General features: G+C 36.4%; 1 protein-coding gene across 5 annotated transcripts in view; it reads left to right on the plus strand.

The window, feature by feature from the left end:
- The window catches only part of DOCK4 (dedicator of cytokinesis 4), a 224,731-nt gene that overhangs the window by 62,624 nt on the left and 138,480 nt on the right, over positions 1–23,627 (plus strand). For 4 of the 5 annotated variants that reach the window (XM_064422377.1, XM_064422380.1, XM_064422378.1 and 1 more), the window contains exons 1-4: positions 3,120–3,270; positions 18,721–18,804; positions 19,787–19,827; positions 22,149–22,204. In XM_064422377.1, coding sequence (XP_064278447.1) covers positions 3,159–3,270; positions 18,721–18,804; positions 19,787–19,827; positions 22,149–22,204 — 293 coding nt within the window. In that variant the 5' untranslated portion in view covers positions 3,120–3,158. Of the gene's footprint in view, positions 1–3,119; positions 3,271–18,720; positions 18,805–19,786; positions 19,828–22,148; positions 22,205–23,627 lie in introns of those variants that run through there. The other variant, XM_064422379.1, reaches the window with a different exon arrangement.

Genomic DNA, 23,627 nt, shown 5'->3' on the forward strand with positions numbered 1-23,627 from the left:
AGTCTCTGGGGTTCTGAGGATGAGTCCTTGGTGGGATTTGTGCCCATAGCAATGCGCAGGGGCAGCTGCAAGGCTGCAGAGCCGCTCTGCTCAGCCCTCTGTGGTGCTGCTTCTCGGCATACTGACCTAGAATGCTGCCCTAGATCTGCTGCAGAGGATTTCTCTAGTTTTCCCCTTCTAGCTTATCAGAAACCCCCTCAGGATGGCAGGTAGTTCCAATGTGATAAATTAGCTGAAACCCCCTCAGGATGGCAGGTAGTTCCAATGTGATAAATTAGCTGCTAATTAGTTTTCTTCTAGAAACATTATTTCTTACCTTTTAAATATTTTTTTGTCCCTTCTCATCTTGACACTTTGCTTTCTCTGACACATCATAATGTTAATTAATCTCCTTAATTCATCTATTTGTGTAAATACAGATCCTTTAGGTTAGTTTGTTGCTTTCTATTAAATTTTAGCTTTGTGCAGCTGTAAACCAACAAGTTCATTGCCCACTAGGGGTTGCAGCCTTTTGCAGTGTCCCTTCATCACCAATTTTTTGTTTGTTGCTGTGCTTTTGTCGTGATAAATTGCAACACTGAGGCTTTCATGCACAGTAATTACTATCAAATCTCTTCATACTGAAATGCGTCAAATACGAAACGGTGACTGTATTTTATTTTGGCCTCTGCCTAAATAAGAGACATAAATAATGTTTTGAAATAGGAAGGGACATTGGTGCCTAGTCAGAAGGGGCATTCACCTTTGAAATAGTAATGCTATTTCAAAGGTGAAATGTAATGCAGAAATGAGAACAATCTGCTCCTTGTGTAATGGCTTACATGGAATTATTCTTCTGGTCTTAGTCTCATTCTCTGACAGCAAATGATAATATTATTTTAAAAAAACCCAACAAAACAAGACTCCCCCAAAACTCCCTGAACAGCATTAACACTTGCTGTTTTTCTTTGGGGCAAAAAGTCTGAGAAGCCAAAACCAAAATGCTTTTTTTTTTTCCCAGCATTGCTGAATTCGGCACCTCTCCTTTCTTTTCTGATTTAAGGTCCTTTGCAGTTTCCTTTATGGCAGCAGATAACCTTCTGTCTGAATAAATACCAAAATCCAGCTGTGTGAGAGCTGTAGGCTTGTGTTGACATTACTGGGTGTCACTTCAGAATGACAGTCTTAGATTTTTCTTAGGTTATGGTAGATTCACCCAGTGTTTCAGCTGCACTTGCCTAGTGTGGGTTATCAGCATTCTGCTTTTTCATGAAAGCAGGTCCTGGAGCCATTGCTGATTTGATGTACCACTTACATTCTCAGAATTCTGTCCTGAAAAGATGCTGGTATAACCATTCTGTTGGCACTGAGTTGCCTCTCTAAGCAAATGTTCTATTGAAAGGATACTAACAATATTTAAGAATATATATGTTCCCAAAAGATTTCCCACATAATTGTTCCATTTCTCACAGGTGAGATATTTTAACATTTCCTCCCTGCTTCAGTTTTCTAACTTCTCTGATGCTGGAGTGTTTGAAACCTTGTTGGAGTGTTTGGAAACCTCATTCGTATAAGCATCTATCATTCTCTCTCCTGCAGAACCTTTCTTCAGATTCCTCAATTCTTTCACTTCCTTTTGTGGCTTCTTCCAAATCTCTCCACCTTGGCTCACCTGAGACCAAGGTTTAGAAGAATTTGCATTAATATTTTAAAAAATTTACTCGGTCTTGGAGTATTTTCCCTTTACAACAGACGTAGTCATTGAAGTTTAATGGTCCTCGATTCCCATTGCCCACCCAAAGGTCTGTTTGCAGACATGTCACCAACCTCTTAGCAATAGGGAAAGTACTTGTGATATAACCTGGGCAAGGATAGACAGATACTCCAAACTGTGGCAGTTGATTTACTTAATATTTAAAGTCTTATGAAATGATTTAGGAAGTTCCATTCCAGCACCTTAGGTAAAATTTGGGTTTGAAAGATTTTCTTACATACAACTACCTTGATTATAAAGCAGACATTTGAAAACATGACTGTATATTGACAATAAATGCAAGTATTGTACTGGACCTCTTAAAATCTAGAGAACAAAACTAAAATTTTAACACACACGGTTTCAGCTGGTCACTGTATTGTATCCAGCATAATTTTCCCTACTATAACCACTTATGTTTTGTCCTTTTTTTATCAAAGCCCTCTAAGTGTAAAGTACTGAAGTCTGAAAATGTTGTTTTTAAAACAGGGTGAAAAGAAATAAAGAAAAAACCATTGTTTGGCAGGAGGTAGATTATTTTTTGGGTATAATAATGTAGAATAAGATTGATATGCTGTGTTGAATGCAGAGTTGGTACAGTAACATTTCACAGTTAACTAAATATATCATGAGTGCAATGCTTTATTCTCAGGGTGAAATCTGAAACTTTGAGCTAGAAACAAAATCTCTAGCTGCTTAGCTGTCTATCAGAATATGTCTTTCAGATTTAAGAGTGTGATTTTTGGAGCTGCTTATAACAATTTTACTTATAGTGGAGAAGTTTACCATCAAGCATTGACCTTTCCTTGGACTAAAGAAAACTGTTTTGAGCTTCTGATGTCCTAAATTTAGTCCAAGTTAACTTGTTGGACATAGGGAGGAGACAAATATCACTTAATTACTAAGTGTCACTAAATGTTAAGAATATAAAGTAACGAAAATTATAATTTCTAGTGTAATGAAGCCACACTTTGCAGACTTTTTCATTCTTGGTTCATTTTTCTTTGTTTTACCAAAAAATATAATTTTCAGGATGTGCTGAATGTTAAGAATTTGGTTGCACAATGTTTAAATTTGTTTAAAATTGTTGCTCTAAAATAAATAACTGTTGTTTTGCTCTTTACTTTTGACAAGAACATAATTTAATTGAAGTTTGTTCTAACATACTTCTGTGCAAAAGTAAGACTAAATTCTCCTGAGCTGTGAGAGTATAATTTGGGGGGGGGAAGGTTTTTATAATCATGTGTATATTTTCAACTAGGATTTCTGTCTCATGTGGCTGGTCTTTTTAATACCTTCTAATCACAACATTTAAGATAACACTGACCAGATGTAAATCAGTAATTAAGGAAAAATAATTACTGAAGGAATTCTAGATCAATTATACATGGTCTAAAAGCACATGATTTGTCATTAGTATTTTTTGATGGTGTGTTCAGAAATATTTTTCTGTTTTCAGAGACAATGGATCCTTTTGTATTTGAGGCTTTGTCAAAATCAAGGGGGGAGGGGGAAGAAGTCTCAACTTTGCAAAGAAGGTGATTTGCATACTATTACCTCTTATTCTTTGTTTTCTGTCAAGTTTTAAGCTTGCTGTGACCTACTTTAGAGTCTTATGATGAGATTAGGAATTTCAGTGAATTCCCTGTTGCAGGATACAGTAGTTTCAGCACTTGTGTTTGTTACCACTTTATTTTACTGGGGATAATACACAGTTTCTCATCACAAGCTTCTGATTAATTCCTTGATACCTTTCCCTTGATTTTATTTTGATTTTCCTTGATTTTTTCATTTTCCTTAGTTGTTTTGATTCTTGTTTTTTCTCTTGTTGTTTGAGGTTGTTTTTTTATAATTTTTAATTATGTCAGAGACTACTGTCTAGTTTTCATGGTTTTAAGTTCCTAACTTATATCAGACAAAATACAGCAGCTACAGGTTTTGTCCTCCCAGTGTCAGCCTTGTGAATTCCAGGGCAAATTCAACTGGAAACATTTGTCCTGTGCCAAAATGTTGCAGGTCATTACCAGAATATACTTCTTGTTACCACAGCTTTGTCAAAGTCTGGTAGTTCTTTTTATTTTTGTCATTTTAGGTACACTGGAAATGCAAGAAGAGTAAAATCTACATGAACCATAGCCACTCTGGCATTGGGGTGTTTGTGACTGTATGGCAGAGTATAGTGCTGTGCAGAGACACCAAAATTACTGTGAAAGAACTTTCTTGATAACAAATTTAAGATCAGATACTTTTGTGTGCTAAGTAGGCAGGAGTTAATGAGCCTACTGAGAAATGGGTGCAGTACATAGTATGTATGGATGCATTGTAGTGTATTTTATGTTTGGACTCAATCCTAAGTGTCCCTTTCAAGCTAAGTGATTCTATGACTTTAATAGTGGCTATTTTGCCACTGGTGCTGCTATTTCAAGCTACTTCAGTAGGAATCAGAATATATGATTCTACATGGGTCATGTCTTGTAGTTTATGAATAATTCATAGTTTTGAAAAACATAAATATTTCGTTCCTTTTCAATAGCAATTCTGTAGTTAAAAAAAAAAAAATTAAGTATGAAGTGCTAAATTGCAAAAGCTTCCAAAGGTGGAAAGCAGGGTTTAATAAGGGAGGAGACAAAACTGGAAAGTTTTTTCTCATTTACTACTACCCTAAATTAATAAGGAATAAGATAAAATAAGTCTATCTGAACTGTTCCAGTTTTTGCTCTGCTATACTTTGGGTTAGCTTTTGTATTGCTAAAACTGGAGACCTTTTCTTTTTCAATAATTTTGGAACATATTAGATATATTTTAAGAATTGCTGAAAGAGAAAAACCTACCCCAAACCAGAAAACTCAGAGAACCCTTGATCTGTCACCCAATTCCACTTCCTAGTCCTACCCAGACAAGTTTAAATAGGGCTAACTTTGATGAAATGAGGTCAACCCTGAATATTTAATCTAAATTCCTCATCCTGATGGAGTACATTCAAAAACTGAACAATTTGGGCAAAGCAAGTTGGAGGGTTAAATGGTTAAGATGGTATTTTAGTCTTTGGCAGGTACTTGCCCTATTACAGTAATTCCATTGATCAGTTTAGTATTTGTAGTGGTGACCAGTCTTTACACCTAAAGTCACATCCTGTGTCCCAGGTACTACTGTGCTGCTTTTACAAAGGCACAAATTAAAGATGTCTTCAATTTAATTTAATTCTAATTTGTCCATCACTACTTGATCACTCTGTGTGCCAGTGTTGGTGGTTTTTTCAGTCCTTAAAATGACAAAGGGAGGGTAAGGAATTGAAATAGCAAAATAGAAATGACAGAGTTAAGACAAAAATAAACTTTCAGAAAAGGTGAAACATTGGTAAGGGTATTCCCAAATAAAATTCATAGCGTCTTCTCACTTCTTTTACCATGAAATGCAAAGGCTGTAAATTCCACAACATGTACTTGAGCAAGAATATTCTGTTTTGGCTCACTTGACATCTCCCATCCTTTTTGGAGACTGAAAACATTAAATAATCTAATTTCCATGCATTTTAGAAAACAAGTATGAAAAGTCATTACACTTGGGTGATTTTGCTCATATTTCATTTCCTTTCTGTGACACCTCTGTGGTTTATATGCCAGCCTTCAAGGATTAGGTAGGATTATGTTGGTCACATAATGATATCTCTTTCTGGCACAACAAGTAACCAAATCACCAATGACTGTAATTATCACAGCCATTAACATTACTGCTGGCTGGAAATAATGAATTCAGTCTGAGCCCAGCAGTGCTGGCTGACCTTTCAAGCTATCCTACTGAAGTGGAAAGAGTTCCTTTTAATTTGGATGGTAATTTTAGAGTTAATAAATAGCAGATTTTTAATAAGTGAGTTGAAATTGTCAAAGGAAGTTAAAAGCAAGTTGCAAGCCTTGATGTGCCTCTTACTTTCCTTTTCCTAGTCAAGTTTAACTGTGTACTGTGCTGCAAATCCCTTTCTGCTCTTTTTACTCCTACTTTCTTTCTGCAAGGAAAAATAACATTTTTCTTTGATTTGGTCCTTTCAATTTGCTGTTAGGAAAAGTAAGCCCATTGCAGGCTAGGTCTGTTGTTGATTATTTACACACCTGTAATTGTTTTAATTAGTGAGTGGGATTATGATGTGGATCAAATCCAAGCAGTGTTTGTTCATGTATAGTGCTCCAGGGATTCAATATTTCATAGAATCACAGAATGTTAAGGATTGGAATGGGCTTTAAAGATCAGGACCCACAGATGAATATCCTTGGGTCTCATGAACTTGTGCACAGTCTAGATGACTCTATCTATCTGTCTGTCTATCTATCTCTTGACTAGAATTCAGAGTTCTTGGACAAAAGAGTTTTTGAGAGAGGGGAAGAGAATAATGCAGAAATACTGAATCATACAGTTGTTCTAAAGTCAGCTATTACTAAGGAAAGTTACTGTTTTTAAATATGTTTGTGCTTAACCATATTCCATTTCACCATTTGGTTTCCCTCTCAGCAAATGTTGGGGGTTTTTTTCAGTGCCTTTGAAAGTCTTTTCTTTAAAAAGAAGAATTCTCTGTATAGTAGACACGCCACATAATGTTCGTCTTATCAGTCCTAAGGGCTTGTTTCACTCACTTTTAAAAACAACCTCACAGTCTACTGTTTGTCTAATTTGCTAATGTTCAACGCATGTTTTGCTACTGAAGCTGAAGTTGAGATCAGGAACTGCTTGGTGGAGTACAAACACTGAAAAACTACCAAGCTGAATCGAGACATGTCTGCATGAGTTTCATATTTTTGTTTCAGAAGGTCTTTTCAAGCATGGGGGGAAAGGCAGTTTTGGCTTGTGCTTACTTTAGCTCCTGGATAAATCCTGTGAGGTCTGTTATTCTGTTTGGAGGCTAATAATTGTAGGAAAAACCCCAAAGTATTTATGAAAATTGACGATTTTAAATCAGTGTATTAATTGTCAGGTGTGTGTGATGTGATGTGGTGTGATGGCTCTCTGTGGCACTGTGGCCAAGTGTAGCCCTGGAGCTGCAGTTTGTTTGCTGTCCCTCCCTGGGAATGGTCCCTCCTAAGGAGCTCTGCACTTCCTTGCTGAAGGTCTTGCCTTGACTTTTCATGTCCCTTCATTCCCTGCCTTGTCCATGCCACATTCAAGTGAAGCTTGGCTGTGTCTTTTTCTTTAACCCTGTGTGAGTTTTGTACCTTGATTCAGTGCAAAACAAGCACGTGGCATCTGGCTTGGTGCAACTGTGTGTGGACAGTGGCCAAGTGGATAGATTGCAAATCCTCTTAATTTGTGTTAGCTTATTTCAGCATTGTTCCTCACCTGCTGTCCAGACACATTGACAGAAAAATCTTTTTACATGTCTTTGCCAATTTTTCTTAGGTACAAAAGGGAATTTTTGTTTTTAAGTTTCAGGAAGGAGTCCTGTATGTTCTTTCAACTGGAGAAGGGTTGAAAAATGCCTTAATACTTAAAGACAAGAAATCCCTGTTCTGGTTTGCCTGGCACTGCCCAGCTGCTCATCAAACCCATGATTAGTTTCACTCAGGAAGTATTTTATGGTTCCAGATGATAGCGTGTCTCACAGTACCAATTTTTTAGAACAACATCATTGTTTTTCATGTTTTTCCACACTTGTGCTATCTGAATGTGTTCCTAGATTTCTGTGCCAAATCTCTAGAGGAAGGTTAGAACTGTCACACTGTCAGGGATTTTTAGTGATTCTTCCAAGATGTTAAAAACCAAAGGAACTATCTTGTCTCTTGAAATACTCTTACAAAAAACCAAAAACAACAAAAAATGAATAAAAGTTCAGATGAATCAATGAATCATAATATAAACCTTGAAAGAGGACTGTTGGCTCATGTATTTCCTTCCCCCATAGCGTCAAACAGGATTGCCCTCTAGTCAGCAATCTTCATTTTCTTAATTGGTTGCATATACTTTTCAGATACATCTTTCTCATGTTCTTTTGTGCGTTTATAAACAGTTGCCAACTGAACATAAACTCTCTTCACCCTTAATTTTGGAATTATAGGTACTATTCTTAAACAAGAATGATCAGAAAATAAAGGTTCTGACTTTCCAAGAAGACCCTACACTTGGATTTTTGAAAGTGCACACTGACACAGAAACTCTTTAAAATACATCCAGGTAGTACTTTTGGAGCTTTGAGTAAGGAAAAAAGTGTATGCACTTGTTTCTATTTGGTCTCACATTTTAAAATAATTGTAGGATTTCTTTAAATATCCCTGAAATTTTAACTTTATAGAGATTATGGATTAGTGATGAAACCCTGCAGGGCTAAATACACTGAATTCTGCTGGCTCAGCTGTTGAAATCAGGCTGAAAAGTGCACTGGTTATTTCCAACCATTAAACCTAATAAACCAGCTTAAAGCCAGAGTGGGATGTTTAAACTTGCATTCAGCTGTCTCTGAGGATTTTCACAGGAGGAAGTAGTTTTTCTTTACTAGTCCTGATAGCTGTGTTCCAGTGTATTTGAAATGCACCTTTCAATTACACTGGATCAAGAAATTTCTGCCTCATTTAAGATAAAAAAAGCATATGCCAGGGTACTTGTAAGTGATTTGTAATTGTCTTCCTTAGTTGCACTTATTTCCTCACCTTGTGAAATTTTCCTTTCTTTAAGGAGATTTTTTTGATATTTTTATCTACAGAGAATTGTCTGATCTGTGGAACAGGCTACAGAATCTCAAAATTCCAGTTTATATTTTGTGTTAGCTAAATTGCACAATTTCCATGTTGCATAAATTGGTAAGGTTTTTGTTTTATTTCTGTAAAATACCATATTGCAATAATTTTTGAAGTGCAGCAAAAAATTATATTTAATTAGTGTTCTTTGTAAGTAGCAATGTGGCTAAGGCTCATAGGTTAGAAAAGCAGAATAATTTATTTAGTTATAAAGTGCCATAGAGAACATTGCATGAAGGCTAAAGTCAAAGTAGTCAGAAGTGTTATTGGTAAAAGGAAGTACTTGAAATACATTTATAATTATATGGTTGAATGTCAGAGAAATGCTGCTTAGCAGAAGGCAAAACCTCATCTGAAATACAATACCAGACAAGCTGAAGAACAATGCCATTGAAAATTGCAGGCTGTGTTGACTTTTTTGTACGACTTGTGTTTGGTTTTGTGTGTGTGTTTGAGTTTTCTGGTGTTTTGTTTTGGTTTTATTTGTCTTCCACTGATGGCAGGTCAAATACAAAATTAAACCCTGCTCTTCCAAAGGAAATAAAAGACTGTGTACAATACATGGAAGGTGTTTCATCTCTGTGGTCAGTTGACAGACCCGCCTTTGTTGTGGAGGAAGGGTGTCCTGTCTCTTGTATTAGTGAAGAAAATTTATGCTCTGCTTTTCTTGGCTTCCTGGAATGCTACTTATTACTTGAATGGGAGCAAACAGTGCAATTTTAAGGGGAAGCCAGTCCCATTTACCAAAGACTTTGATAGCAAGCACGTGGAGTTTTTGAGCTACTGCACTGTTGTCTACCCTTGTTCCTCTTGGGTGCCTCTCATAGCTGTGAAGAGTAATTCTTGCAGCTTGCACAGTGGTTGTTTCTTTTTTTTTTTTGCAGTCTGTAAGACCACAGCTCTTCTGAACTTGAGTTTGCGTGGTGCTACTTAAAGTTTATTCAGGGCTCTGAAATTATGTCCCCCCAGTTCAAAGAAGCATGTTGTGTTATGGTGCTTTTCGGGAGGAAAGAGGAGAATAGAGAAATGTGTAGTTATTAGACTTCGTGCCATACCCACTGCTCTGACGTTATTATTCAGCATTCAATTGTAAACACATACTCTTGTATTCAAGGCCTTCTTGGAAATAATTGTCATCCCATTATTCTGGACAAGTTTTATGGTTTTCTGGAAGGTAACTCCTGTGTTTATAATCATGTGAGGCTTTTAATTTTCTGCTTCAGTTTCTGCTGGCTTTGTAGGGATATGACATGTAGCCAGCAAACCCTCTGGCAGATACCAAATTACACCATAGATCTGTATTTAAAACAATGTACAACTTTGTGTCTCAAGTTTTTGGAGATTTTGGTAGGCTTTAATGAAGTACAAAACGTACTGAGGGGTTGCTATGAGAGCTGACATTTGCAGTTTTGTTGGCTTTGATAGGCCTCAGATGATACACTTGTGCTGTGGACACATCACAGAAGCATTTTGGTTGGAAAAGAGCTCTAAGATTATCAAAAGAGCTCTAAGATTATCAAATCCAACCTCCTTGTCAATTATCAATCACCCTCCTGTGAACTAGATCAGAGCAGTAAGTGCCATGTCCAGTAATCTCTTGAATACCTCTAGATGTGGTGACTCCAACATCTCCCTGGGCAGTCTTTTTCAATGTTTAACAACCCTTTCTGGGAAGAAATTCCTCTTGAATTGTAACCTGAAACTCCCCTGATACAGCTTGTGCCTATGTTCTCTCATCATCCCTTCTTTATCATACCTGACACTTACAGGAAGTTAGAAAACCCTTGCTGGTTTATTTGATTTTGCTCAGAAAATGTTTCCCCAGAGGCTATGAATGAAACATAAATACTTCTCCAAGTAAATAGTTGTAACTCTTTTCCTTGATCATGATATTAACAATTAAGACAATCCCTTAACAAAGTTTAAAAATTATTAGAACTTTGGAAGTACTTAGTCTTAATAAAAGACATTGTTATTTTTAGCTAAAACAGGTTGTTCTTACAGATAATGTCATCTGAACATAACCTACTTTTTTTCACTTACTCCTTTCTACTAGCTGGATTTTTAAGTTATTGCTGTTTCCAAGTAATAAAAGAAAATTCACATTTAATCCTTTCTGTTTAACATGGCAGTTTTAATGCATTGATACTGCATCTCTAGCTCTACAGTAAAGAATTAAAGTCAAACCAACTGGTTGTTGGAAGGAACCAACTTGTTCCTTTATCCTAATTTGATTAAATGCATGAAGACTAAACCTGTTTGTATGGAGTCCACCCTGCCTTCTTCCATGATGTCTCTGGTGGGTTTTACATTAACATTTCTTCTCTGTAAAGGATATTCCTGATCAAGTTCATGGGAAGAGTTGTGTCATTTGTCCATAAACTCTTAAATTGTACTAGTTTTTCTGGACTTGCAAAGAATGTTTGTTTTATTTTCTTTTTCCTTTTAAATTCCTTCTTCCAGAACTAATGCATGTCAAGAAAATGCTCTTAGCAGAGACAAGACATAAACATAAAAATATATCAAGCAGGATTTCAAGGAATATAAAGGGCTTAACTAGATGTTTGATAGAAGAAAGAAAACAATTAATGAAATCTCATACCTGCAAGGACTGGGACACTGGTGGTGCATGCTGAATTATTGCAGTTTTGGTGTTCTAGATGGACAGCTATTCTCAACAGCAAATAGGTATCATCATCCCTTGTTACTTTTAGTGTTCTATTTTAATATGTAGTCATAATACTTAAGGTACCCAAAGCAAAAAGTGAACAAAATCATTTGCAGGTAGTGGGAGAACTGATCAAGCTGTCATAAAAGAGATTATAACGTGTCTGCCTGTAGCTGAGATGCAGGATGAAGAGAGCTTGACATGCATTCAGACATTCACACAAAACTGATTATCTGTGTTAGAATTGTCCTATGGTTTTTGGCATTGTTGTAATCAGGGATTTGAAAGTGATTACAACACTGAATTCAAATGTTGAGCTGGGCACAGGAGGGAATACAATCTGCTGCAGCTCCATGTCCTTTGTGTATTTCAGACTTGGTATTTGCCTTATCTGTACAGGTAGTCAGTCCTATTAGCAGTAGAAATTCCAGATTTTTGTTTTACAGGCAACTGCAGACTAGTTTTCTGTATCTATTCTACTTTATACAGTATTTTCAATGCTTGGACATTGATGCAAAGTTTTTTGATTATTTTTTATATGCCTCAACATATTTTCATGAGTAGCTGTTCAATAAAAATCTGTGTTAGGAAAATTCCATGCAAGCTCTCATCTCTTAAGAATACTGATTGCTGCATGTGACCAGCACTTGAGAAAAAGTCACACTAAGCTGTCGTTATCTGAACTATGCACTTGATCTTTTTAATTGTGGTGTACACAGACAAGAAAACTCACATTCTTTTATTTCAGTATAAATTTGAAAGTGTTCATCCTCAGTAATCTGCAAGAGATTTAAGGATCACTTCTGTTATTGAAACTAACATTTGTATATATTGTGTTTATTGAAAGGAGATTAAATCGATTCCCCACCCCGCTCCCTCTCTCTTTTCTGTCTCTGTCTTATTAGCTTGTTGCTGGTTTGCAGCAAGCCTCCTGGGGTGGCTGTAGGCAGCACAATGCATTATGAACAGATGCCCGAATTAACTCGTGTGTTAGAAGCACGAGCATGTAGCTGTGCTATCGTTCTGCTCCATCCAGATCAATTCATATGCAGGCAAAGCTCTGTGCGTGTGATGGCCTTTTACAGTCAGCTCTGGCCATTTGGCATTAGGAGAGCTGCATGCCTCCATGTATTTCTGCTGTTAGTAATATCCTGCCTGTTTTGAAACCTGAAAAGGTTCTTCAGCTTCTTTTGAGGAGGAAAAGACTTCATCCTGAAAAAAGTACAGCAGAGAAGCTGACAAGAGATTTCATATTCAAACTTTCCTAAGGGAAAGGGCACAATAAATTGCGCTGTGAAATGAAGACTTTTTGTTGCATGAGCATCCTTAAACTGGAAAGCTTACTGTGAGTTTGTGCACACTGGCATTATGATGCATATAAATTCTAGTTTGGAAAATTCATAGAAGAAAAAGACATCCATGGTTGTTAAACACAGAAATACCATGTCTGGCTCAGGAGACTCCTGTGCCTCAAAATGCTGAGTTGTACTACTGGATGCCTGCTTTGTTTGCCAGTGGCCAGCAGCTTCAGACATGAACTCGCGAACAGTATGCTCAGGAGAGTTGTTGACAGTTTTTATTCTTTTTGAATAATGGCTGTCATGAAGATGATGTTGCACTTTCTGCAGCTGCTCACAGTGCCAGATGTCTGTTGCATTCACTATGCATAAGGCCATATCAAAGGATAGTTTTTATATTTCTGCAAAAAGACCACTGAATCCTCAGAGGTAATATATACCTGTCATTACTCATCAAAAAACTAAAAATCTGCATAAAAGCAAGTTCAGTTTTCTGTCATCAAGTTAAAATACAGTATTGAATGTTTTAACCAATATAAAAACTTCATAATGTTAGAAACATCCCAATTTCATTTGTTACAGATTTTTTTCAATGGTTCAACAGAAGCAAAACCCCTTGAAATAGTTGTTCCTGAAAGTCTCAACCTCTTAAGAGAAAAGCACTTTTAAGTCCAGAATAAAAACTTTAAAAATTGCTTTTGCTACCAAGAGGACCCGATTTCAATTATAGCAGATAATATCTGGAATCAATAATAGCTTCTGGCCATCTGTTAGGAGGAAAAGAACAACAGTGTCTGCCTCATTAGTTCTTATATGCAGATCTCCAGTTATTTCAGGCATAAACATTTTAAGAATATAACCCCAAGCAAAACTTTGAAGTGGGCCAACCACCCCTATTGCCAGCTAATCAATTCCTTCTCTATGAGAGCATCTTGTTCTCTGTCAAAGCCAGTCTCTCTGACACAGTGTTCCCACCCTCCAAATCTGATCATCTAGTATGTACTTACCGCATTTCTGTGTGCTTTGTATGCCACCTCTCTTAAATGGGGCATCATGGCTTTGGGCATTGAACTAGAGTCTATTTTTTACTCAAGTATTTTGCATGTGGAATATAGCCCAGCAATAATTAATTATTAAAGTAATTTTTGGTCTTCTACATTGTAGCAGTCATATTTTCTAGAAAAATCCCTTCACCCAGGATTTCTCTCCTGGGAAGCTGAGAAGCCTCAGAGGAGAAGGAAAACAATATTATTTCATTTGCTTCTCCTGTGTTGTGCTGCTTTGGAATATGGTTAGATATTGTTTATGCAACAAGTGATTGTTTCACTGGTTTCATGTGAATAGTTTTGACTTAATGGCCAATCAGGCTCAAGCTGTGTCGTACTCTGAAGAGAGAGTCACAAGTTTTTCATTAGTATTTTTTAGCCTTCTGTAAGTATCCTTTCTGTATTCTTTATGTGCAGTATAATATAGTATAGTTTAGTATAGTATTCTTTAATATATTCTAGTATCATAATGTAGTATCTTCTAAGAACATGGAGTCAGATTCATAATTTCCTTTCTTCATCTGGGAACCCTGCAAATACAATACTACATCACATATTTTCCCCACTCTTCTCTTCAGTTGAAGGACTGTTTTTATTATGTGAAACCCAAATATGGTTTTGTCAAACATTTTTGAACGTGGAGCAGTTGCTGTAAATATGACTTCTTTGCATCCCTTTATATGTGGCAGGGTATGTCTGTCCTGCCACACAACCCAGAACTGAATGTAATGTGTGTCTCCTTTTGTGGTGTTGACCTTAATTCTAACTTGTGATGAGGTTATCTTGAGCACCATGTCATGTCTGCACCCTTTGTGGGGAGGCACTTTCATCTTGTAAATATAAAGTCAAGCCAGCCTTGAAACCAGCTTGCTCTGGGTGTCTCAAATCCTCTTTATAATGCTAACTTGCAGGTAAGGCTTGTATACACTAATTGCAAGCAGGAAAATATCTTGTTTCAGTTTTTAGAACAGCAATGCTGTTCAACACTCTAAATGAGCAGAAGCTGCACCAAAACCCCCGCTTAGTTTAGGCTTTAGTTAGGATCTTGGGCTTGGACAGATCTTTTCATTTACCAGGCACTTTCATATATAAAACTGTCCAACAATGAGCACGTCCAACCAGAGATTTTGAGTGAGAGCACAAAGATGAATTTTGTTTTGAGAAGCTGAACTTAGGACCAAACCAAAACTGAAGTTCCTTTAATATTGCATATCACTACAGTTCTTAATGTATGATTTCACCTTCTGTAATGGATTAGGTTTTTTGTATCCCATGCTGTTGTCTTTTTTATTCTCTGAGCACCCTTTGGCAGACAGAAAAGTTTAATAATGCCAGCTGGCTGCAGTATTTGAACACAGCTTCTAAAATATTTCTGAGGACATATCCTGTTGCAAACTTTTATTGTGGAGTTCCATGTTTCTCTTGTGGCCAAGAGGTGATTGAAGAGGACATCAATCACTGTTTCTGTGCTTGAAAAGGACATTTATATGACCTTCAGCTACTACAATGACAAAAAATATATCTGGATGTGGTTTTGATACATAGCTTCCTGGGGCATGCATGTGACTGTCCATCTGCAGAGAGTGCAGGTACTGCTAAGTGACTGTACTCTTGAGTAGATTTTTCTTCTCCTGTCCATCTTCCTTTTCAAGGTTTCTGGTATACACTTGCACTGAATGTAGAGAAAGTGATAGTCACAACAGCTATTGTTGTTAGAAGAATTAAAATGGAACGTATATGATGCATATGGTTCAGTAAATGCTGTATATAAAAAAAGTCCAGTTCTATGAGCATGATAGATATGTACTGCTCCTAAGTTAGGTTGGGAACATCTTAAGCCATGGTCACTGCAGAGTGATTAATTATATACTTACTGCTACTAGAAAAAAAGAATTAAGGAGCATCTGCTTTTGCTCAAAAATGTTGGAGAAAATGGTGAGACGTTTCGTACATGACATTCATATTATGGCTTGCTTAAGAACTCCATGTCCTAGCTGAACCCTGGGATCCTCTCTGGTGGAACAGCAGCTACCTCCTTCCATCCCTTAATTTTTATCCTCCCTGTAGTCTACTTATATATATATACACCACAGATAAACTAAAAAAACATGAATAATAGAACAGATGAATCTACAGGTTCCATAGAGTTCTGTAGAATCTGCAGATTCTGTAGAGTTCTGTAGGATCTACAAAATCATAGTGGAAGGGACCTTAAAAATCATCTTGTTTCACCTCCCCTGCTGTGGGTGGGGATATTTTTACTAGACCAGGTTGCTTGGTGCTCCATCCAAAACCTTAAGTGTTCACAGGAGTCCACATCCACATCTTCTCTGGCCAACCTGTTCCAGTGCCTCACCACCCTCAGTAAAGAATTTTTTTCTATTATAAACTAAACTTACCCTACTTCAGTTTGAAGCCATTCCTCATTGTCTTATTGCTATGTATGTATGTATGCCTCATTGTCTTATGCTCTTGTAAATAGTCTGTTACTATATCAGCCAATTCCCTCAGGATTCTGGAGTGTATCTCATGAAGTTGCCGTTGAAGACCGAGGAAAGAAGTTGTTGGGTACTTCTGCCCTCAACTGTTGTTGCCAGTTGTTATAACAGTTGTTGTAATGGCCACCTTCTGTCTCAGTTCCAGTTCAGTAGAATGATTTGGTTATTAAAAAGTTATCTGAGTCAACATTTGTGAGGTAAGTTTATAGTGTGCTTTTCATTAAATCCTCTGCTGCTCTGCAATTCCCTTTATTTTACTTTGATTGACACTGCTAAACACCACAGGCTACCTGTTTTGAGCCTGACCTTACACCACAAGAATCCAGGAAGTGTTTTTCAACTGTATCAGGTCAATGTGCTTAGAGGTAAAGATGATGCCCTCATTTCTTTCTTTCTTTTCCTGGTACTCTGCAGGCCATCTTTCTAGAAGATATTTCAGGGTATAATTTTGTTCTTCTATACATGCTCTAAAATGATTTCTAGCTGTTTTCTACACTGTGTCAGATTTCAGTCTCGTTTTGTCCTGAAAGTTTTTTTAAACTTAAAAAAAAAAGAAGAGAAAAAGATCTTTAACGTCTGTAGTATCTAAGTAATAAAACCTGAATGTCACAGAAAAGTCAAATCATAACAATGTAACATGATATATTGGCTCATAAGGAGAAAATTACTGTCCTTTTATATTTCATGGAGTTTAAAAATAAGACATCTCATTACAGTAATAACAGATGAGGGTTTGGTTTGTTTTGCATACTTCTTCAGTTAATTCCTTAATTTTATTTCAGTTGCTGTACATGCTATTTTGGCAGGCTTCGTATTGAAATATTGAATCTTTCGAACTAGAAAGGTGACCAGAGTAACTTCTGTCATTCCAGTGCCACAGCAGAATTTAGACGTACATGACATTGATATTCAGGGAGTTTGCTTCCTATTTTTATTACTTCATATTTAATAAACTGTTTAATTTTCAGATCTTTGTGAAATAATTAATTGAAAAATTCTTGGATTTTTCAGCTGTTAGACAAACTTTCTCACTGTACTAATGCTTTAAAAATGGTGCACTTGATCATGGTGTGGAACCAAAGTAACTTTTTATTTCATACTGCATATCTCACAGTATTCAGTTCAGTGTAAAAAAACTTGAAGAGTGGGAGTAGCACCAAGATAAACAGAAGTTGATTCAATACACATTCTTGAGGAGGATCAATACTACAAATACTGGTCTCATGTTGTATCATACTTCTAGGGACTGTCCAGGGATATAATCTCACAGGATTTTTTCAGGGATAAAGTCTGTGGGTTAAGCACAGTGATGATTTTCTCATGAGTGAAATGATGAGGGAATACAATGAGTTTTGAAGAAGGATTTGGCAAAAAAGTACTTTTGGTGCATTTTTAAATATGCCGTCCTATAGCATAAGTCATATCCTGTAGGTTTACTCCTAAAATCTGGAACTTTCTTCCAAAGATTCACAAATGAATTTTCAGTTTCTGTGGCTGCTGACAGCTAAGCTCTCCTGCTGCCTTTGATCAACAATGTGGCAGGCACAGATGGTGGATGACAGGTTATGTTGTGTTTGAGTGTAGTGTCTGCTTGTGGCAGGGTAGACCTCCAGCAGCAGGCAAGAGCGTATATATGTCCTTGCATAGATGCATGTCCTTTTGGCTTTTATATGTGAAGTTTCCTTGCCATGCCTCTCAGTTAGTGGGGTTTCTTTTTTTGCTATGAGATTTGTGGTTTCCTGTCTAGATGGGTAGATATTTGACAGCAGTAAGACTGCTGTTAGGGTACAAAGTCTTTTTGTGCATTATGCCCTAGTGGATAGGCTGTTTTCCTCTTCCACTTCAAAATTCAGCTCTGAAAGAAGAATACAGCTCAGAGAATCAAAAGCACTCTTGCTTGGTCTCATGGCCTGAATTAGGCAATATTTTAATTCAGCATTTCAAATAGAGAAAGCAATTCAGCTATTCAATCCTGTTCTATCTAACATGTTAGGAGTGAGCTCCGTGAGTGGCTTTTGGGTATTCTGTTTGATTCAGAGTGAAAAAATAGCTGTCTATCGTTTTAGAATTAACAATATAAGACTTAATATTTGGCCATTGTAAGTATTTGGGAACATCACTGCTCTGGTGGATATTTTGTTTCTGAAGCATGTTTTATCTCCATCTCCATTTCTGTAGCTCTTGTCCCAGCCTGAGCTCATGACCTCCCTTCAATGGCTTTGGTGAAGCTGCAGGGGAAGCTTAGTGTGCACTTGATATATTGGAGTGAACAACATGCTTTAGTGGTCTCCACCCCCTAACCATTTCCTCACATTTGGGATTATATGGAGTGCTGGGTCTATAGCATCCATTAAGCAAATGTGAAATAAGGTTTTCTTTTCATGGTGTGTGAGTGGTATGGATGGCAACAAAAATATTGGCACATATTGGCACTTTCAGCTTGCAAAATTCTGAGGTCTGATGCGTGTTAGTGTAAGCATTTGGAATAAAACGCTTTCTGTCCTTTGGGGTGCTTATACTAGCTAATAGTGTTTTCCAGCACAAGCTTTCCATTCATCTATCATAAAGCTGTGTTTAAGTTTATTTCTGAGTCCTGTGTTTTGAATTTTCTGCTCATAAAAGTGGCTTAATGATTCTTTCTTTTGACTTTTTTCACAGCTTATTAAATTTGAGTAAGCCTGTTTGTTCTAACTTGTAACTTGTCATAGTAATATACTGTTTTGTTAACAATAGGAATAATTGAAGCATATTATGTTTTTCAGTAATTGCTGGTTTTCGAGGGACAGTCCCACATGGCCTGTCACTGGAGATTGGAGACACTGTTCAAATATTAGAGAAGTGCGATGGTGAGTTCACAGGTGATTCCAGTGATAATTAAGTTTTGTGTATTGATGGTTTGAACCCCATTAATATTCATTTATTTTCTTAAAGTAACACATTTTTGAAGTCAATAATATAATACGTTTTGGCCTCTTAATTTTTTTTTCCACAGTTCCAGTGAGCTCTAATCTCTATAATAATTAATTTACAGTACGTTAATTTTTATTTGAACTCTGTCAGTTAAATAAACATTTACAGAAGATCAAAGTTATAGCAGAAAGGGAGTCTCTCATAATTCTTCTGCTTTCTTAGTATTTCTGAGGGAAACCTGGCTGCCATCGAGACATTTTCAAATTAATTCAAAGTCACAACTTCAAATCTTAAAGCAGTGTAAGCATTCTCCTCTGTTTTGTGTTAGAGAATGCAAATATAATTTTAGCAAATGTCTGTTGCTAGTGTCAGAAATAAAGTTGCATTTTCTTCTCATAATCTGCCTCCCTAACATCTAAAAATCAACACATTAATTTTTTAATCATTTGGGATCATACAGGGTTTATATTTTTTGTAATATTGTATCAGGATTATGTATGGTTAACCTTGTTAGAAATGTTCTTTTAGAAGGCATAGGATCTATTCTGTTGAATCAGGTATATTATGAGTTTTATATAGCATTGTGGTTGATAGATGTCGAACCTGAAATCCAGAAGTGATTTGTAAATGTATTGAGTTAGTAAAAAACTATTTGTGTCCAGTGCAGACTTTACCTCGGTTACATTGTTAGAAACATTTAGGGTTAAAGAGTAATTCCTGATATTGTGTGAATGAAGTCATCCAAATATGAACTGGTTTAAATTAAATACCTTTCGCTGTGTGGAAAAATCTTTTAAATTAATACAGTCTGATGGCACTATGGAATTGTCATATCTGTCCAAAAGGGAAAGATGAAATGTGTTTTACATATGTAAATGATTTGCACTCTTTAAAAAGCAAAATGTGCTTTCTTCACAGGGTGGTACAGAGGATTTGCCTTAAAAAACCCCAATCTTAAGGTAAAGGTCAATTGCAGTTTTGCATTCTTGGGCAAAAATACATATTTACTTTTAAAAAGTTAATAATCTGCTTGTAAGGGTATGATATTTACTCTTAAAAGAAAACCATAGCTTAGTGTTAAGTATATTATTGGTACTACTTTAATTAGATTTGGACATGGATTACCCTTTTGAAATGCTTCTATGTATTAGGATAATACACTTCACAAATCCAGGGCCGTGGTGAATTTTCTTTCATTTCCAAATTTTACATTTTCCACTTTGAGGAAGCTGAGTTGAAGGGAAAAGACTACTGAGAATAAAAATTGTAAAAACTGTCGGAAAAGTTGGTTAAACTGTGCCTGTTTTTCTTGAAGCTACGAATTAATTTAGAGCAGCCAGTGGAGACAGCTAGTTTATAGGAGCCACATGCAGAGTATCAATTGAATAAAACATATGTGTTGCCATGTAAAATAACGGTTCATTTTGGTTTTCTTTGATGTGTAGTCTTTGTTTTCCATAGTAGCATAGTATTCTAAACCAGACTCCACTGATTTATTTCTTCTGCATTCAGACATGAAAAGTTACTGAAATTTATATTTCAGTGTCTGTTGTGTTGTATGTTTAAGCTTTACTTGTCTTATTTGTCTTTCTATTTTCTTAACCTCTCCTGTTGTCTTGCCTCTGGGATTGTACAGATTTTGTTTTTTATGGGAAAGAAAGATCTTAAATTATCTGTTCATCCTTTAACTTGCATTGTAAGCTTTGCTCTTTTTTTTCTGTCCTCATTTCCAAGATTCTTCAGCTGCAAAAAAGGCACATACACAATAATTTTGAAAAGTTTCTAGGGGCTCATATCAAGTCATTGGCCTTTTGTGCCAAGGCCTGTTGTCTCTAATCACATAAATTTCCTTTCTTTATACGAAAGGTTGATTCAAACAATAAATTTAGCCACAGAGTCTAATTTGATGTTTACTACTTTGACCTCAGTGATGTATATTACAATTTGATTTATAAGAAATGAGCAGTAGTGGTTTGTTATTGCATCTTCTGTGTCTCTTGTTGCAATTCTCACCACATGCTTGCTGTCAGTCTTGCTTTGTGGTCTGTCAAATGTGTGATGGAAGTTATGAATAGGTTTGCTAAACATGACTTGATGTGTGAAAAGATGAGATATATGTTCTGTTTTCCTAGTGAGAATGCAAACAGCTTTCTGATTTGGATTTTTGAAGGGAGTTTCTCCAGAAGTAAAATCATAACAGCACCTTGTACCTCCTCCTTGTTATTGGTATTGCTCTGTCAAGACTCTTCCCTTGTTATTCTTCTAGCTTTGACAGTGGAAGAAGTAATCTGTGGCAGCTGGTGTGCAGTAAGGCTGCATCTGCATCCCTGACACATTATTGCACCTGCAGGGATGGATGTCCTACTGTCCTTGGAAATGCTCCCCTCAACTACTCTGCATCACAGAGGAGTTGGAGCATTTAAAAGGGTACTTGCCTCTCCAGAGCGGATTTGGTTTTGTTGAAGGTCTCAATGGTTGTGCGGAAAGAAAACGGGACACCATCATCACAAAGGAAAGCTGTATGCAGCTGTGCTTTTTATGAAGAGACCATATATGCATTTTCTCTCACTGCATGAGCTGTAGTGTATAATCTTCCCAGCCAGTGGCTTGGAGCTGACTTGCTTCCTTTTGCTCGTTCTGGTTTGTGCAGGCCAGTGTGCTGTAAGAGCAGTGGGACTGCTGCAGCAGTGCTGAGTGCTCATTTTGAGGGGGAGCCCTCAAAGGGCTGGGAAAGGGCTGCTCCTGGCAGACCAGGCTCTGTGATGGGCACCTACCACAACTTTCCTGTGCACTGCAGGCAGAGTAGCCACCAAATTAGACTCCATTTGATTTCCTTTGTTTACTTGCCTTTATTTTTATTGAATATTGTTATCCTCATTTATTCTGCTTAATTTTAAAAATCCCTGTCTGAAAATTCTTATTTTAAAGATGTGGTTGATAAGAGAGTATTCCCCACAGCTGGTCTGTTTCTTACCAAAGTGGAAATAATGAATAAAACCATTTACCATAAGGGAGCTCTTAAATAATCTTCTGTGTGTTCTACATGAGTTTATCTTTTAATTTTCTGAAGTGTTGAAGATTTTAAACTCTACTGAATATGGCATTTTAGTTTCTGTTAGAGCTACACTGAGTATTTATTGCATTCTTTCCTTGTGTGCATTTTTTGTTAATTATTTGGAGGACTTTGAATTCAGCATGCATTTGCATATTGAATTGTACTAAATGGAATGCCAAACTCGTGTAAAGGGCTTTTTACCTAAACTTTTTTTTTATTTTTCAGGGCATATTTCCATCTAACTACATTCACTTGAAGAATGCATGTGTTAAGAACAAAGGGTATGTGTGAAATGGTCTGATTTCAAATATTTAAACCTGGTCAGATATTTGTAACTAAAACCTTTTGCTTATAAAGTAAATAATTTAGTTATGCTAGGATATCTTCAGCTTACTGCTAGCAGACTTGAAATGGTTGTCTATAGCTAACCTGATACTCCTGCATGGTCATAAAATTGGAATGCTGTGTCCAGAAAAGACACTGAATGCAATTGGGAATATCATTCTGTATTGTCTAGAGAAAAGGGGAAACAGTTATGTTACGTTTGGCTTGAAAATGGCATTGCCTTAATTTGAAGAAATTATTCTGTACATAAGCTGTATTTTAATCTGCTGTCTAAGATTAGCTGTCTTGTTTGAGGGCAGTAGCTCTACCAGTTGCCATTTTACAAAAAAACCCATTAAAAATATCAGTTTAATGGCAAAAAATTTTGCTAAATAACTAAATGAGTAGAGAAACATTTTCCTTTTTTTTTCAGGTGATGGAGAGCCAGAGTTTATTTTTGACAACAGCTGATGTTTTTTCACATGTAGAAGAGTTGATAAAAACCAGAGTCATTGGTTAATATTAGGTTTTAGATTTTGTTTTGGAATTCAAGTGGTCTGACTTAAAAAAACACTGATTTTTTTTTTTTCTTATGCCTTTATGGTATCACTTTTAAAAATTTAAAGCTTAACTTAAAAAAAATTGTCAGTGATCTTAGCAGTTTTTTTTCACAGTTTTACTTAATTTGTAATTGTTCATATTGTATCCTTTATTTGGACTTATTAGTAGAGAACTGATACAAAACAGTTTGAAAACTGTTTAGGTAAGGACATTTCTCATAATAGATGGATGCCTGAACATGATGTGACCTTTGTTTTGGGAGTATAAATGTGTTTGAGATCCATTATTCATGATGGGCAGAAATAATGATGAAGACTGTAATAACACTATAACAAGTTCCATTGTCACAGGTGAAAATGTCCCCATGTTACTGTTAAGCTCCCTGTTATCCTCTTTGAAGTTGCAGCCACATGTGGTGTGTCATGCCCTAGGATCCTTTTTTCCTTTTAAAGTTGTAGCTAAAACTGAAAGTTCAGTGAAACAAAATATAAATTAAAATGAAGTTTAAATGCAGAATAATTTTTGTTAGTGGATACCATGACAGTATTTGCATGGATTTCAATCTTTGTTGCATTACTTCCTGTGTTAGTTAGTTTCCCATTCAGGCCATGTTCCCTGCTGCACATCATGGCTAAGAGCTGTCACATTGTTATGTTAATTTAGTAAGAGAGACAAGATATCACGAAAAAAGTAATCCAGGCATGAAAAGCTGAAGTGTCAAGATCCCTTTGGAAACTATGGGATTTATTCTGCTGTGAAAGTCGGTTTTTATATGCTTATCTCATAGTAAAAAAATCTCACCTTGACTTCTCTAAGGCC

Source organism: Passer domesticus, chromosome 5 (assembly GCF_036417665.1).
Source record: "Passer domesticus isolate bPasDom1 chromosome 5, bPasDom1.hap1, whole genome shotgun sequence".
Classification (NCBI taxonomy): Eukaryota; Metazoa; Chordata; class Aves; order Passeriformes; family Passeridae; genus Passer; species Passer domesticus.